General features: G+C 35.2%; 1 protein-coding gene and 1 long non-coding RNA gene across 2 annotated transcripts; both read left to right on the top strand.

Annotated features, from left to right (window-relative positions):
- Window positions 1-143: 143 nt before the first annotated feature.
- On the top strand, window positions 144-4744 carry LOC145312285 (uncharacterized). Its single transcript, XM_080151525.1, has 4 exons — window positions 144-231; window positions 997-1093; window positions 2149-2236; window positions 3561-4744. Exon 4 carries the CDS (start codon window positions 3585-3587, stop codon window positions 4509-4511), a length of 927 nt encoding a protein of 308 aa, XP_080007651.1. The 5' UTR covers window positions 144-231; window positions 997-1093; window positions 2149-2236; window positions 3561-3584; the 3' UTR covers window positions 4512-4744.
- Window positions 4745-5775: 1031 nt separating this feature from the next.
- Window positions 5776-6361, top strand: LOC145312290 (uncharacterized). The gene is made up of 2 exons (XR_013876987.1): window positions 5776-6062; window positions 6320-6361. It is a non-coding gene; the product is annotated as an uncharacterized LOC145312290 (long non-coding RNA).
- Window positions 6362-16349: the final 9988 nt, after the last annotated feature.

Raw genomic sequence — 16349 nt, 5'->3', positions numbered from 1 at the left:
ATTTTATTTCAATTACATTACTGTTAAATGTTTTTTTTATGTGAATGATTTTATTGTTTTTTTTGTATAAAGACAGATCATTACTTTGTTTATTTATCTTGTAGTTTAAAAAAATAATTTTCTAATGTAGATGTATTATTTTCAGATTAATTTGAACAAATATAAAAATGCACAGAGTATAGATATCAATAAGAAAGAAGTTTTCTACTAGGTGTGTTTACAAACACACAGGTTATTCACTTTTATATTACAAAAGGTTTTACCCCGAGAGTAAATAAAGAGAGTCATAAAGAGGGTCATATCTCTTAGGTAGAGAATCAACTCCCTTAACTGTGTTATTTTCTTGTTTGCGGCCAATGCTAAATTTTTCTTATTATTGGAGCTGTTTGCAAGATCTTTGAGTATATTTATATTTATAAGGAAAGGGCTGTAAATATTCGCCGATAATAACAAGTGATATGCTTGTCAATATCAAGGAGCTCCAAGCCTTTTTTTTTGTGGGGGGAGGATGGTGGGTATTTTATCATTATTTGGTTAAATGACGCATCAAAAAGTTTTACCTCTTGGGTAAGTTGTACCTTATTTGCAAAAAACAAGGGCTTTTAACCATAGTGAGAAGTTAAGCAATAATACATTTATTATGGGGTTATAAAGGGGTTTGGGTAGGGAGGATAAATCTAATTCCAAATATCATAGTGTGCTTTTTGGGGTAGGGGGTAGGGTGGACGGAGTTTTACTCCTTAACAAACTTCATTCAATTTAGATGACAATTTTTCATCTCTTTTTTATTAATCCAAATCTTTTCTTGAACCTATTCAAGTTTCTCATTTATCTAAACAATAATTTGCCGCCAGAATTTTATTTAAAATAACTCCACACTCTTTATAAAAAAAAAACATTTGCTTGTCCAGTTTCTGATGGAAAAAGGGAGGAGTTTGTGTTGAGCATCTTGATTAAGTAAATGGGCGGAGATTTTATTTATTGTTTATGATTTAGGTTTATAATTGAATCAATGTCAGTCAGCAACTAGCATTTCCAGAAAACAAAGTGAAATCTGCAGAGGAATTTTGATTCTGGAATAAACTCATGGAAGGTACTTTGATTTCTTCTCATATTTTATGTACAAAGCTTTTTTCCAATTTTTAAATTACATCATATATAAAATGATATATGTACAGTACAATGTACATTTTAAAATCCTATATCATGTAATAATGCATGATAAAAATAATTTGCCGCCAGAATCTTTATCTCTCTAACAATTGCTTGTCCAGTTTCTGATAAAAAGTAGGAGGAATCTGCCTTGAGCATCATGATTAAGTAAATGGGCGGAGATTTCTTTATCTATAATACAAAGTAGCTTGATGTCTGTCCGTCTGTCCATCTGTCCGTCTGTCCGTCTGTCCGTCTGACCGTCTGTCCGTCTGTCCGTCTGTCCGTCTGTCTGTCTGTCCCTTAAGATCTCGGTAACCACTGAACCGATCGGATTCTACTCTTCAGGGAATATACCTACTGGTCCTGTGGTGGTTTTAGGCTATTTTCTTGGGGGGTGGGACACCCCCAACCCCCCAAATTTTTTTTTTACATTTTTTGTAAAATCTCAGTAACTGCTGATCAAATTGGGCTCTACCCTTCTAGGAATATACCTACTGGTCCTCTGGTGGTTTTAAGCTATTTTCTTGGGGGGTGGAACACCCCAACCCCCCCAAAAATAAAAAAATTCCCACTTCCAAAAATTTTTTTTTTTAATTTTTTTAAAACAAAACCAGTAATTGGGGTGGGGGAACCCCACTGCAACATGGGGCGAAGCCTCCATGAACCCCCCCCCCGAAAAAAAAATCAAAATATTTTTTTTTAATTTTAATTTTTGTGTATGCGAACAACCTAGGTCTAATTTTTACGAATTGAAATTTTTGTGTATACGGCAAACAACCTGGGTTTAATTTGTACAAATTAAAATTTTTGTGCATAAAGCGCACAACCTGGGTTTAATTTTACCACAGAGTAATTAAACAAAGAATAATTTTTTGAATATTTCTATTAAGGAGGGTTGACTTCCCAAAACTATAAAGGGCGAAGCCCCTAGAGGCTAGGGGCGAAGCCGCTAGTTTTATATAAAACAATAATGAACTATTGTTTATGATTTAGGTTGATAATTGAATCAACGTCAGTCAGCAACTAAAATTCACAGTGAACAGAGAGAAATCCATTATATAGATCTACTTTATATTATAAGGTATTTATATTATTTTTAAACAGGAAGTTTTTCTTTATTTACGGTCGGCCCGTCCGTCCGCAACGGTCAGCTCTTTTCCTTAATTTCGACATGTTAGAAATGTCTAATAATTTCGAACTTTGTATGATGATTCCTGTAACAGTTAGGTACAATTTAGAAAGCGTAGCAACTGTATAATCTTTACCATAACGTCTGTACGTCCATTTAATGTTCATATTTAACCTTTCTGACAACAAATTTTATAATTATCTTATTCATCTGTTTTTAAAAATACCGATTCCTTTTATAAAAAGGTACAATTGAATAAGGAGGCATCTCTATAATCAAGTTCTTAAGATGTAAGTTTGTCCTGTAATTGCTGCAAATTTACTTTAAATCTTCTTTAGACATATGCTTGATATTCTGCTTATTTAGTTCTGACATTCTTAATGTGTTAATGTCATTTGTTTTTAATCTTCGGTTTTATGAATGTTGTCATTCTTGTTTTGTATATAATTCGCCCCTACTCTATATCACATGATGCGTTGGTCTGTCTGTACTGTTCTGTTTCAAATCTTTATAAGAAATATGCCCCCAAAGTTTCACAATAACGTTTTCTTAATCGTTTGCTTAACAACTTTGGGGACACTAGTGAATTTTCATTATTTGATTCATTAAGTTAAGTGTTCAATCGTTTAAAACACTAATTTTAATCTACAGAAGGGGTAATTTTGTGCATCATCATAGGGAATTTATATATCAATTAATTGGCCATTGTCTTATCCTTACAGATCCCTGGATATTTCTGCTTGTCTGATTTATTTGAGCTTGGCTTTTATAGATATCATCATCAATGTTTTTCTTATATAACAATTTATTTCCAGCTCCATAATTGTTTAATAATAAACTAAAACTGGGGAGAGGGGGGGGGGGATAGTTGGGTTATAAAACCATATCAGCCTCTGTACACAAATATAAATGCTGTAATTCCATGTTTGTCAGCTTCTCTTTTATAAATATTGTCATCCTTGTCTATTACTTTCTTTCTACAATTTTAAAGCGATGCTTTTTTACATTGTCTGTACGTCTGTAACAGTAGCTTTTCATGTCAGAATTGTCATGTCGATTTCTTTTACAATAAGTATAGGATCTGTAAAATTGTCCATTAAAAAATATTAAGCTTTGTTGACAACAACTTTTATAATTTGTATTGCTTGTCTGTTTTTTCTTGCTTTGCTTCTATGGAAGTTGTTATCCTAGTTTCAGTTTTAACCTTAATGTTGTTTATTTGAAAAGATTGGAAAAACAACTTTTTATGTTTTTATTAATAAAAATAATGTTTTAGGAAATTGAGAGAGGATATACCAGCATGAATGCCTGTGATATTTGTAATAAGAATTTTAAAGAGAAATCTTCTTTGGTTGTTCATAGGAGGGTTCATACGGGTGACAAGTCATACTCATGTGATCAATGTGAAAAGACATTTTCTAGTAATAGCGTTTTGACTGTACATAAAAGAGACCATACAGGTGAGAGGCCTTTCTCATGTGATCAATGTGAAAAGTCATTTACACGTAGTAGTCACTTGACTCAGCACAAAAGATTTCATACGGGTGAGAAACCATACTCATGTGATCAATGTGAAAAGACTTTCTCTAATAATAGTACATTGACTGTACATAAAAGGATTCATTCTGGCGAGAAGCCATACTCATGTGATCAATGTGAAAAGTTTTTTTCTGACAATAGTGCTTTGATTAAACATAAAAGATATCATACTGGAGAGAAGCCATACTCATGTGATCAATGTAAAAAGACCTTTTCTCGAATAAGTCATTTGACTGTACACAAAATAATTCATACAGGTGAGAAACCATTCTCATGTGATCAATGTGAAAAGACATTTACATCTGGTGGTACCTTGACTAAACACAAAAGGATCCATACAGGTGAGAAACCATACTCATGTAAACTTTGTGACAAACATTATGTCTCTAGTTCACATTTATCAACCCATAATAAATCCCGGGGACATTTAGAAATGATGAAAAGCTGTAATAATACAGTTCCAACTTCTGTATCTATTAGTTTCATTAAATGTGAAGAAGTTTATATCAAGGAAGAAATTAAAGAAGAAGAAATATTTGATGAAGATCCTCTCTCTATCCAGATGAGAGCTGACAATATTGAAGAAAATATTAAAGAAGAAATAGACGATTCTCTTTCTTGTGAATTGAATTGTGGTGAAGATAGAATTGATACTATTGATATTGTTCATCATAAAATAGAAATATAAACATTTAATTGTTATTGGATACAAATGTTTATTTAGAGAGACAGGATTAATGCTCAATTCAAATAAAAATCCAATTTTTTTTCACCTTAAAAATCTGCATTTTATCTTTATTTGTTTCAATTTTTTATTCATTTTTCAACATCTAAAGCTATTTTGTTTATTTCAAATGATATGTGAATATTTAGTTTTTCTTCGTTGTTTCTGAATTCTAAATATATTTACTTTACACTTGGTTTTACAGGATCTCCACATTAATCCTATCCCAATTTTATTTGAATTAGAACTTTAAATGTTTATAAATGATTCTTTACATGAATGATTTTATTGTTTTTCAGTATAAAGACTTATTAATTTGTTTATTTATCTTGTAGTGTAAATAAAATAATTGTCTAATGTAAATATATTATTTTCAGATTAGTTTATAACAAATAAGAATGCACAGAGTACAGATATCAATAAGAAATTAATTTTCTGCTATTTTGTTTACAAATACTCAGGTCATTAACTTTTTTATTACTAAATGTTTTACCCTGAGAGGAAATAAAGAGAGACATATCTCTTAGATAGAAAAACAACTCACTACCAGGAACTTTAAAAAGGTTGATTACCCTTCCCCGAAAACAATTAGGAAATGTATTCTATTTTATCTTGCAGATGCACTCTTAAAATTTTGACATTTAACACCTATGAGTAAGATTTTTACACCCCTCCGCTTCCAGCAAAATTTAGGGGCGTAATTCATCATCATCATAACAATGCCTATGTCATATAAATAAACAACAATTTCCCGCCATTATTTAAAGTAACACCATTTGCTGGTTCAGTTTCTGATAAAAAGTATGAGGAATCTGCCTTGAGCATCATGTTTAAGTAAATGGCGGAGGTTTCATTAAGCTTAGTCACATCTTATTCTTAAATTCTTAGCCAAGAGCCACAAAAAATCTACCTGTGAATGTTAAATCTACAGACAAAATATCAGTGTTTAAAAAACTCTTGGACAAATATATTGAAACATTGATATAGTGAATCAACAACCTTTTTTAATGGTCCTATTTGGACTTCTTGGAGTTATTTAACCATAAACCATAAACCATGATTATTTTGTTCTTATATACTCATGGATGTTGTCACCCTTTTTTCTTAATGGATAAGTTTTTGTGACTTTGAACTTTTTCAATGTCTTTGTGATAATTATTATTTGATTCAATAACTTTCATGGTTTCATGTTGAGATTATATTATTTAAAAAAAAAGATTCAAAGTTGTCTTGGTACTTATATAGTGTGTTCCTTGCGGGATCGAACCCCACCTAAACCTTACTAGAAATATGAGCAGAAGACGACTTTTGTAGTTTGAAATCATATTATCTAAGCAATGAAGCGCGGCATAGCCATATGTATGCGCCCCCACGCGCTTTCTTCCTTTGTATTGTTTGATGCCCTCAGCACGGCACATGTTATGTGACGAATAATCCTGTTCTGCATAGAATGAGTGGTTAGCTGTGTGTTTTTTTACCTCTATATACTTCCTGGCTTGATATGAATTAAGACTGGTGAGTATTCTTTCTTTTTAACCTTTGAATTTTGAAGAATAGAGTGATTTTTTTTGGTTTAAGATATAGCAAATTGATTTCTTTATTTTTTCATTAAAATAGACCAAATCATTGACTTATTTTACCTACGAATAATTTTATATATTTTAAAATGATTCTGTTTGAAATTTATCAGTTTCTGTTAAAAAATATGCACGTTTTCTTATTCGTTGAAACATTTTTAATATTTTGTATTAATTTTGTTATTATCTTTTTAGATCCCACCGTTTCATGGTGTAAATACACTATTTGTAACTGCATCAGTGCCTTATTCATTGGAAGTAGTGAGGATGATTGTGCTTCATGCACTTAAGATCTCGTAGACGGCCACGTAGGCCTAAGTACCGAGATATTCGGCCCAAAGTACCGAAACAATGAAACGGTAATCAAGTCTGTCAGCCGAAGAAGAAGCTGTACTGGATATGTTACTGTTAGTGTGCTGGATTATTGAATAATCTCCAAGCCAACCATAATTGTAATCAGTGCTAGTTAAAATGACATTATGGCTCAATATAGTGAACTTGTCAAAGCGCAAAAAAGTTATGGTGATCTGAAATGATTTATTGGATGAACTCTAGACGTTACCAACCATAATTGTAATCAGTGCTAGTTAAAGTGACATTATGGCTAAATATAGCGAACTTGTTACAGCGCAAAAAAATTATGGTGAACTGAAAAAGTCTCTCACAGCTATCAAGGATCTTAAATCATGGATTCTACGTTGGCTGCATCTACGCTGCGAATCTACCACCAACAACATCGGTGCCAAGAGCCAACACATACAACAGGGAACTACGCCCTGTTCTCCAAGGTATCACCGTCATCCACCACCAGCACCAGAGGCCCAGGTTTTTCAGTAAAATCGACAATGAAGTTCTTCACTCAGCTCCATCTTTTTAACTAGTCTGACAAAGGATCAACCCCTTCCAGCCTGTTTGATCCGGCTACTACTCATCAAGGCTGGCATTGAGCAAAATCCAGGTCCTACCTGGATTTGTCCAGTATGCAGTAAACAAGTTCTTGAAAACAGACCATCCGTTGAATGTACAAAATGCAATCTTTGGCTCCATGTGAAATGTTCTCAACTGAAAAATGCAAATGCTCGGAAAAAACTACCCAACTGGATTGGACCATGCTGCCCCCCTTCTGCCCCCCCTCCGTCCCCCCCACCCCCAAACCCTTCCCCCCCTCCCCCTCGCTTACATTCCATCCCCACACCACAACTTCCATACAACAAATTAAACATCCTTCAATACAACATCAATGGTTTATCCAGCAAAGTAGATCAACTACTATACTTTATAAGGAAACATAAAGTACACATTGCAGCAATTCAAGAAACAAAATTCACCATCAACACAAAACCCGCTGATATTAAAGACTATACACTAGTCAGGAAAGATCGACAAACCAACAAAGGAGGTGGACTTGCCTTCCTCATCCACAGATCCATCCAGTTCCAGATTGAAATAACATCACCAGCACTCATCAACGATCAACACATTGAAATCATGACCATTACCATCCCGGGCAGGATAGATTCATTACAAATTAATAATGTATACATCCCGCCAATCAGCAGCTGCCAACAAGATTATGTTCCGGATATCAACAGCATTTTTGAACAGGCCACCCCAAACTTCTTAATCTTAGGTGACTTTAACGGCCACCATTCCTTATGGTATAGTGAATCTACCGAAAACATCAGAGGTAGACAAATTGCTGACCTTATTAGCGAAGTCCCTTTTGGCATCCTGAACGAAGACATCCCTACTCGAGTCACAACCAACAGCTCATCATCTCCAGATATATCCATAACATCATCAAACCTACTACCCACATGTGATTGGAAAGTGCTACCTGCTTTAAACTCAGACCATCTTCCAATAATTATCTCCCTTAATACAACTACACAGAGAATTAGAGCAGAAAATAAAACATTCATTAATGTTTCTAAAGCCAATTGGGAGGGCTTTAAAGATTTCACTGAAGAAATCTTTGCACGGATTCCACAAAACAACAATGTTCATAGGTCTGAAAAATCATTTAGAAACATCCTAAATAAAGCTGCTAAAAAGTTCATACCAGCCGGCAGGATACCTAATGTCATACATGAAGTTCCTACTGAAGCAGCCAGACTTATAGATGAACGAGACAGTCTCCGCGCCAACAATCCTGCAGACCCCAGAATACCTGACTTAAACAAAGAGATTAATAGTAAAATAAACGAACATCGAAAATCCAAGTGGAAAGAACACCTTGACACATGTGATCCTGGCTCAAAAAAGCTGTGGAATACTATTAAATCTCTGTCAGGCAAGCCAAACCAGCCAGACAACCAGGCAATTTATTTTGGTAATAAACCATTCTGTGACAGGAAAAAGCTTGCCAATAAGTTCAACAGCCAATATACACCAGGACCAACAACCAAACCAACTAAGCAATTCAGGAGAACACTAAGAAATCTTCAAAAATCGTCCAAGGACCAAAAAATTAACATCACCACCCAGCAAACATTTGACGCCATCAAGAAATGTAAAGCCTCGAAAGCTTTAGGTCCGGACAACATTTCACCTGTGATGCTTAAACACCTCGGTCCACATGGCATAAATTACCTGACCAACATCTTTAACAACTGTGTACACCAAGCCATCATACCATCACTCTGGAAGACCGCTCGCATCATACCTCTACTCAAGCCAGGTAAACCATCAGACCAAGGCAAGAGCTACAGACCAATATCTCTTCTGTCCCCAGCCGCCAAAATTCTGGAAAGTATTCTCCTCCCCCAGATTACAGAATCCATCCCCTTTGCCTCCCATCAACATGGATTCAGAAAAGGTCATTCAACTTCAACTGCCCTCCAAGAAATCAAAGCCTATATTGAAAAAGGTCTCAATAAACCAAGGCCAGTGGAGAGAACTGTTTCTGTTGCTATTGACCTTACCCAGGCATTTGATACCGTAAACCACGAGATTCTTCTACAAGACATCTATGAACTTAATCTTAACCATCATCCTAAAAGATTCCTGGCTGCTTATCTTCGTGGCAGGCAGACCTTTGTAGAGTTTCGTGGCCGCAGATCCAGGTACAGGAAGATGAGACAGGGCGTGCCACAAGGTGGTGTTCTTTCACCTGTTCTATTCAACTTGTACATGAGCAAGATGCCAAATCCACCAGGCAACATCAAATTAGTCACATATGCTGATGACTCAAATGTCCTGAATTCTGGCGTTAACCTGGAACCTGTTTGTGCAGAGATTAATGTTTACCTGGACACCTTGGACAACTGGTTCAAAGAAAGAAATTTATTCATTTCTCCGGCTAAATCTACCGCTACAGTTTTCACCACTTGGTCAAATGAATGCAGTGAACAGCTCAACATCTCCATCAACAACACCCCTGTTCCTACTGTAAAACACCCCAAATTTCTGGGTGTAACATTTGACAACTTGTTGACTTTTAAACACCATGCTACTGATGTTAAATCCAGAGTTAAATCCCGCAACAACATCCTGAAATCACTCTCTGGCACCACCTGGGGTATGGAAAAAGAAACTATTCTTACCACATACAAGGCCATAGGACAATCTGTAATTAATTATTGCAGTCCTATTTGGGCCCCCAACCTTGCAGATATTAACTGGACACACCTCCAAGTAACACAGAGTGAAGCATTAAGAGTCTCCCTAGGCTGTGTTAATAAAACCCCCATCGATCATTTCAACACAGAATGTAAAATCATGAAAGTCAAGGACCACTCTGAAATGCTGTGTAGACAATTTCTTCTTGCCACCCAAAAAGATGACCACCCTAATCATGTTGACCTGGACGGCCCCCCACCTCGCCGTATCACCAAGCAAACTCTTAAAACCAGATTTGGCAATGATATTAAAAACATGATTCCAGAAAGTGGTGTAAACCATCAGAACTACAAGCCGCTGCTTAAACAAATTCATACTGAGTGTGTAAGAAAGTCTATAAATAACTTGTCTGAAAACAAAGTTCTCAATGCTCGACCCCCTCCCGTTAACGAAGTTGAAAAAGACTTCCCAAGACGAACAAGAAGTATGCTATGTCAACTAAGATCCGGATATTCTTCTATGCTAAATTCTTTCTTGTCAGTTATCACAGAGAATAATACAGAAGATAAATGTCCTAAGTGTAACCAACCATCACACACTACTAATCACCTCTTCAATTGTCCTGCTGACCCAACCAACCTTACTACTGAATCACTATGGAACAACCCTCTGGCTGCTGCGACATTCCTTGGCCTTGATACGGGCCAACCATTCGATGATATGGGATAGACGGGCGATACAATGGCTACAACAACAACAACATCTTAAATCATTGAAATTCATGATGGAGATAGCAGGCGATGACCTATATAACTGTAGAGTTGAGTTCATCTCTCTATGGGCTAAAGCTGCCGCCATAATTCAAAATGGTTTTGGGAAACCGCCTGGCACTTTAGTTGATGATATTGCCAGTATGTTTTACTTATTGGCCAAGGCCAATGTTGAGCCTTGTTTGCCTTCTAAGAAGAAAAACACTGCTACGGCGAGCACTGCCGTAGCTGTTGTTGATGCTGTTGTTTGTGTTGCAGTCAATTCTGATGTTGTAGATAGAGATGCAGCCGTTAACAACACTGCTGGGGCGAGCACTGCCGTAGCTGTTGATGATGAACCTGTTGGTTCTGCTTGTGAAGCTGTTGTTGATGCTGTTGTTTGTGTTGCAGTCAATTCTGATGTTATAGATAGAGATGCAGCCGTTAACAACACTGCTGGGGCGAGCACTGCCGTAGCTGTTGATGATGAACCTGTTGGTTCTGCTTGTGAAGCTCTTGTTGATGCTGTTGTTTGTGTTGCAGTTAATTCTGATGTTGAAGATACTGCTGCAGCCGTTGACAACATTGCTACGGCGGGTGTTGCCGTAGCCGTTACTGATGATAATGTTGTTTGTGTTGCAGTCAATCCTGATTATATTGAAGAGAGTGCTGTAGCCGTTGATAACATTGCTACGGCGGGTGTTGCCGTAGTTGTTCACAATGCTGATGTTGGTTGTGTTGTAACCAATTCTTATGATGTTGGTGATAGCGCCGCGGCCGTTCCTGATGATGATGTTTACGTTCCAGCCGTTGCTGCTGTCGTCAGAGTTGCAGCCAATTCTAGTGTTGAAGTTGTTGCAGTTGACGCTGATGCTGATAGTATTGCAGTTAATACTGAAGTTGTTGCTGTTGCAGACAACATTGAGGTTGGTAGTGTTGATAATCACTGCCGAAGAGGCTTCCAACTGCTGAAGATGGTTGGAGGAAGCGGAGCAGCTTTGAGGGCTGTCTCCACAGCAGAGAAAATTATAGAATATTTCTCTTGTGCAATTAAATTAGTGCCATGTGATAATGGCCGCCGACACTTTGTATTCGATACAGGGTGGTCATTTTGAAGCAGTCCAGCCGCGGATTTTTTGTAGCCAAGCTGGCCAGGGAAGTACCGACAGAAATACCTATCCCCGCACATCTAATCTACGACATAAACCATTTATGTGTGAAAATGATCTCCTAAAGAGAAGAAATGTTACAAGTTATATATTAGGCTTGTGAAGGGAACCAAAATGGGTTCTGTAAAGAATAAGTATTCATTATTCAACTAATTTTATTGTTCATATTTAAGCACAAAAATTCTACAAAACTGTTTAAACTTTTAAAGCAGATTTTAAAAGATTTTGTTTCTTTAAGTATGATTTTGAAAAGCAAAAGTTCGTGTGTATTAAATACCAAATGATTTTTGCAGATTTTAAATTGAGAAAAATAGATTTTTTTTACAAATTATTTTTCGAGGTATTTTTTTCATGGTTCACGTTTACTTAAAAAATGTTATTTCTCAGATTCTCATATGAAATAATGCATTAAAGTAAAGAACACAACATGTAATATTATTATGATAATGTTTAAAATATTCCTTATTATTATTTTAAAAGATTATCGCAAAAAAAATCAGATATTTGTTTAAATTCATAAGCAAATAAAAGTTTTTTTTCATTCCGAAAGCAGAGATTCGTAGTAATATACGTACCTAGCAATTTCGGACAATTTAAAACCTTGAGAAAGTATTTTATAGCAATTATTTTCCTAGGTACATATATTTTTTTCGTTCATGTTTAAAAAATGTAAACTCTATTTCTATGAGATAAGCATTTATAATAATGAACACGATGTATGATATTATTAAAATATTGATTATTATTTTATATGAATATCACAGAATTAATTTAAGATAAACTATGCATATTTTAAATTAACTTACCTTCATTTTTATCGCAGATATTAAAATTGAAGCAGTATTTTTTTAAAAGAAATTACCCATTTCTTAAGATTTATAAGTAACGCAAATTTTCATACAATTTTGTTTTAACTTATAAATGAGTTCAAGATTTTATTTTTGAAGCAAAAAACTAAAGTTTTCTAATCGAATACATAAGTTTTTTTTACGGATTTCATTTGATCGGGACCTGGGATTTTTTCGCGTAAAAAATCTTACGTACTTATTTTTTTAGACGCGAAGCATTTTTGTTCCTTGTTGGACACAACATGAAATATGATATATTGATAAGAAATAAGAATGAAACACATTTAATCATTAGAAAAATTAATTTTCTTTTCATATATTTACATGCATTTCAAAATAATGTGATGTATAGTCCCTTTCTTCCTGACTTGAGAGCAATGTATGTATTTTGTATATTAGCTTTTAGTTCTTGTGTCAACGGTTTCGGAGCAAGACATTGCTCTGCAACACGACACGAACATAAAGTGAACAGTTATCTTAATATTAATGTTATTATTGTATGTTAACCTTGTATTGAATTAATACACTTTATAAGAATATTTAGCTGTTTGTTCTTGCTATTACTACACGTCATTTTGGCGCAGTAGTGTAGTACGAATCTACGGCTCAGATTTTCTTTTAATTGTATTATTTCTTTGCTTTAGTTTTGTTCAGGAATTTTTGGACGCCATGAAGGTGGACATTGCTTATTACAGGAAGTTGTCCCCGGTGGAGAAGGAGGTGTATATGCTCGAATTGCTGGCCTCGATGCAGGGTGATATTCAGTCCTTTAGAGATAAGCTGGATAACCTGATTAACCGAAGGGCGCCACTGGAGACGAAGGTTCAGGAAATTAAGGATAATGTTGATACTAATGTTGCTGCGGTTACTGGACTGGCTACTCGGATGGACGATTTAGAAGATCGTCTTAATAAGGTGGTGGAGCCTAGTGTTGATAATGATATCAAGACTGAGAATGTGACCGTTGTGGATGAGTTTATGACTGGCCAGCAGCGAATTCTTGAAAAGATTGCCCAGCAGAATAGTTTGAATGACCAGCAGAATGGTTCGAATACCCAGCAGAATGGGTCGAATAACCAGCAGAATACCCAGCAGAATGGGTCGAATAACCAGCAGAATGGTTTAAATAACTCTATGCCTTGGCAGAGGACGGCTGGAGGATCTGTACCAGAGGAGAAGCCTAAATTGTTTGCTAGTGGTTCTCGAACTATTTTTGGTGGAATGCAAGATCATGAAGATAAGATTGAAGCTCGAACTGCTAATGAAAAATTTTGTTTCCTTGAACAAGAAAGTTTGGTGGTGTTGCCAACACTTTCTATGGACAATTTCAAAGCTCCAATTGCTAATGAAAAATTTTGTTTCCTTGAACAAGAAAGTTTGGTGGTGTTGCCAAACAGGTTAGGGGGGGGAGAGTGTATAGGTGGAGAGGACCAGGTAACAGTCAAGGAGATGGTGAACCAGGTCGAACCTCTGGAGGAGGAGACATGTGATGCTGGACCGGGTCGAACCTCTGGAGGAGGAGAGACATGTGATGCTGGACCAGGTCGAACCTCTGGAGGAGGAGAGACATGTGATGCTGGACCAGGTCGAATTCCTGGACCAGTTATGCTTAAAGAATGGAGAGAGGGTGAACCAGGTCGAACCCCTGGTGAAAGAGAGATATGTGATGGTTAAGAACACCATGTCACCATTCTGTCCATTGAAGGACACCACGACACCATCCTGTCTAGTGAAGGACAACATGTGGGTGGAGGACACCAACATAATGTCCAGGGAAAGATATGTGCCGCCCTGGACATGTACTATGTTGGTGGAGGACACCATGAAAGGGGAAAAGGTGCCGCCCTGGACATTGCAGGACAACATGTGGGTGGAGGACACCAACATAATGTCCAGGGAAAGATATGTGCCGTCCTGGACATGTACTATGTTGGTGGAGGACACCATGAAAGGGGAAAAGGTGCCGCCCTGGATATGTATCAGCAGGGAGAGAAGGATAGACATGTGTTGTTAAAAAATTATCCTTTTATAGTTTGTTTCTACAGGGAGACAGTTGAGTATTGTTAAAAATTGTTAAAAATGTATTCTCTCTATCCTTTTATAGTTTGTTTCTACAGGGAGACAGTTGAGTATTGTTAAAAATTGTTAAAAATGTATTCTCTCTACAGTTTATTCCTTTCTACAATTTGCAGGGAAGCAAGGATTACATGTATTTCTTTCTATAGCTTATTCAGGACAGACGTGTATTGATTAAACGAGTATTTCTTTCTACAATTTGCAGGGAAGAAGGATTTTCTCTACAGTTTTGGAGTGTATCAACAGGATATACATGTACTACGGCCTACGGCGATTTGACGGCGGTGTGGCGGCGATCGATTTTTGTAGTTTTGCAATTAAGATATCTATAATTGAATAAGTATTGTATCTGATAGATTTGACGGCTTATAAAAATGTATAGAAGTTGTGCTTCTGGAAGTATTTCTATTTAGAAAATAAAACTCGCAGATGTTATGTTGACATACAAATCATAGATTATTTGTGGAGCAACTTTTTCTAGAATGAACGAAAATTTATCTGCTATTGTTATATCCCTGTATATTAATGATCTTACTCGATTTTTTTTGTATCCATTGCTAATAAATGTAGATCTCTGATATTATTCGAATTAGTGGGATAAATGTTAATTTATCTGCCATTGTGGTGTCCATGCATAAGGTTAGAATGTATAACATATAATTTGGAAAGCGCTGACATTGTTTAAATAATAAGAAGAGAAACGAAGCAACTCTATAAATTTGTGATGGAAAATAATTTGATTTATGGTAATTATTTGAATTCTGGAAATATAACATTTTGTTAACTATTGAATACGAGTTTATGAGATTATGTTATTATGAAAATCAAAATATATGCATTTATTTTTTTTTGTGTTTTGTTACACTGGAATTGGATATATTTATTTTTGTTTCAGACTATTGTGGTGTCTAACAGAGATAAGAATAAAAAAAAATGGAAGATGGATTAATTTCAACGAAAATAGGAATACAATTTTGTAAAATTGTTAATGGAAGAAAATTGTTTTATTAAATGTTAATATCGTGATTTTATGAAAATTGGATAAAAATTTGAAATTAGATACTTTAAAAAGTATTAGAATTTTGATGAAAGGCTGTAAATTGTTTTAAAAGTTGAGTCAGTTATTATGGTTCTAAGTATTTAATTTTAAAACAATTATATTGCGGATTATGTATAAATAAGAGTAAAGCTACTCTTAAGCTTATATGAATGGAAACAAAATATTTTGAATATGGTTAAAATGTGCTATGAATAATAACGATTGTACTTGCGTGAAGATAGATATGTGATCTTTGATCTGTGATATATTATTCATAGTACGAAATTTCTATTATAGATAGAACAGAAATTTTGTTTGTTTTGTTTTTGAATTTACGTTGATTTGGATTGATACATACTTGTCATCATGACCAGTAGAATGTGATATTTGATATTTGATATTTGATTAATGGGCGGAATTTTTGTGGATTTAACTAGATTTATTTTAAACAATTAAATGGCGATTTAAGATTGGAATGCATAACTCAGCAAAAAATTTTTAATGAAGCAAAAATTGTTATTCAGTATTTGATTATGATGTGAGATAGAGGGAGAGAGAGAGAGAGAGAGAGAGAAAGAGAGAGAGAGAGTGAGAGAGAGATATGTGTGTGGAATTGGATTGTACAATGGACATATTATATGTGGATTAATTATGATATGTGTGCAAAATTGAAATGTATAATGGACATATTATATATATATGAATGAATTATCGGAAATATTTGTATAGTAGGAAATGAATGATTATTGGAAATATTTGTATGGAGAGAAGAGAAAACTTGTT

This window comes from Acartia tonsa, chromosome 2 (assembly GCF_053477335.1).
Source record: "Acartia tonsa isolate MP-2025a chromosome 2, ASM5347733v1, whole genome shotgun sequence".
Lineage (NCBI taxonomy): Eukaryota > Metazoa > Arthropoda > Copepoda > Calanoida > Acartiidae > Acartia > Acartia tonsa.
This window is presented reverse-complemented; position numbering and strand designations above follow the sequence as displayed.

Excerpts from the sequence above, each read along its gene's own strand:
- LOC145312285 (XM_080151525.1), top strand. The coding sequence starts at position 3,585 with ATGAATGCCTGTGATATTTGTAATAAGAATTTTAAAGAGAAATCTTCT.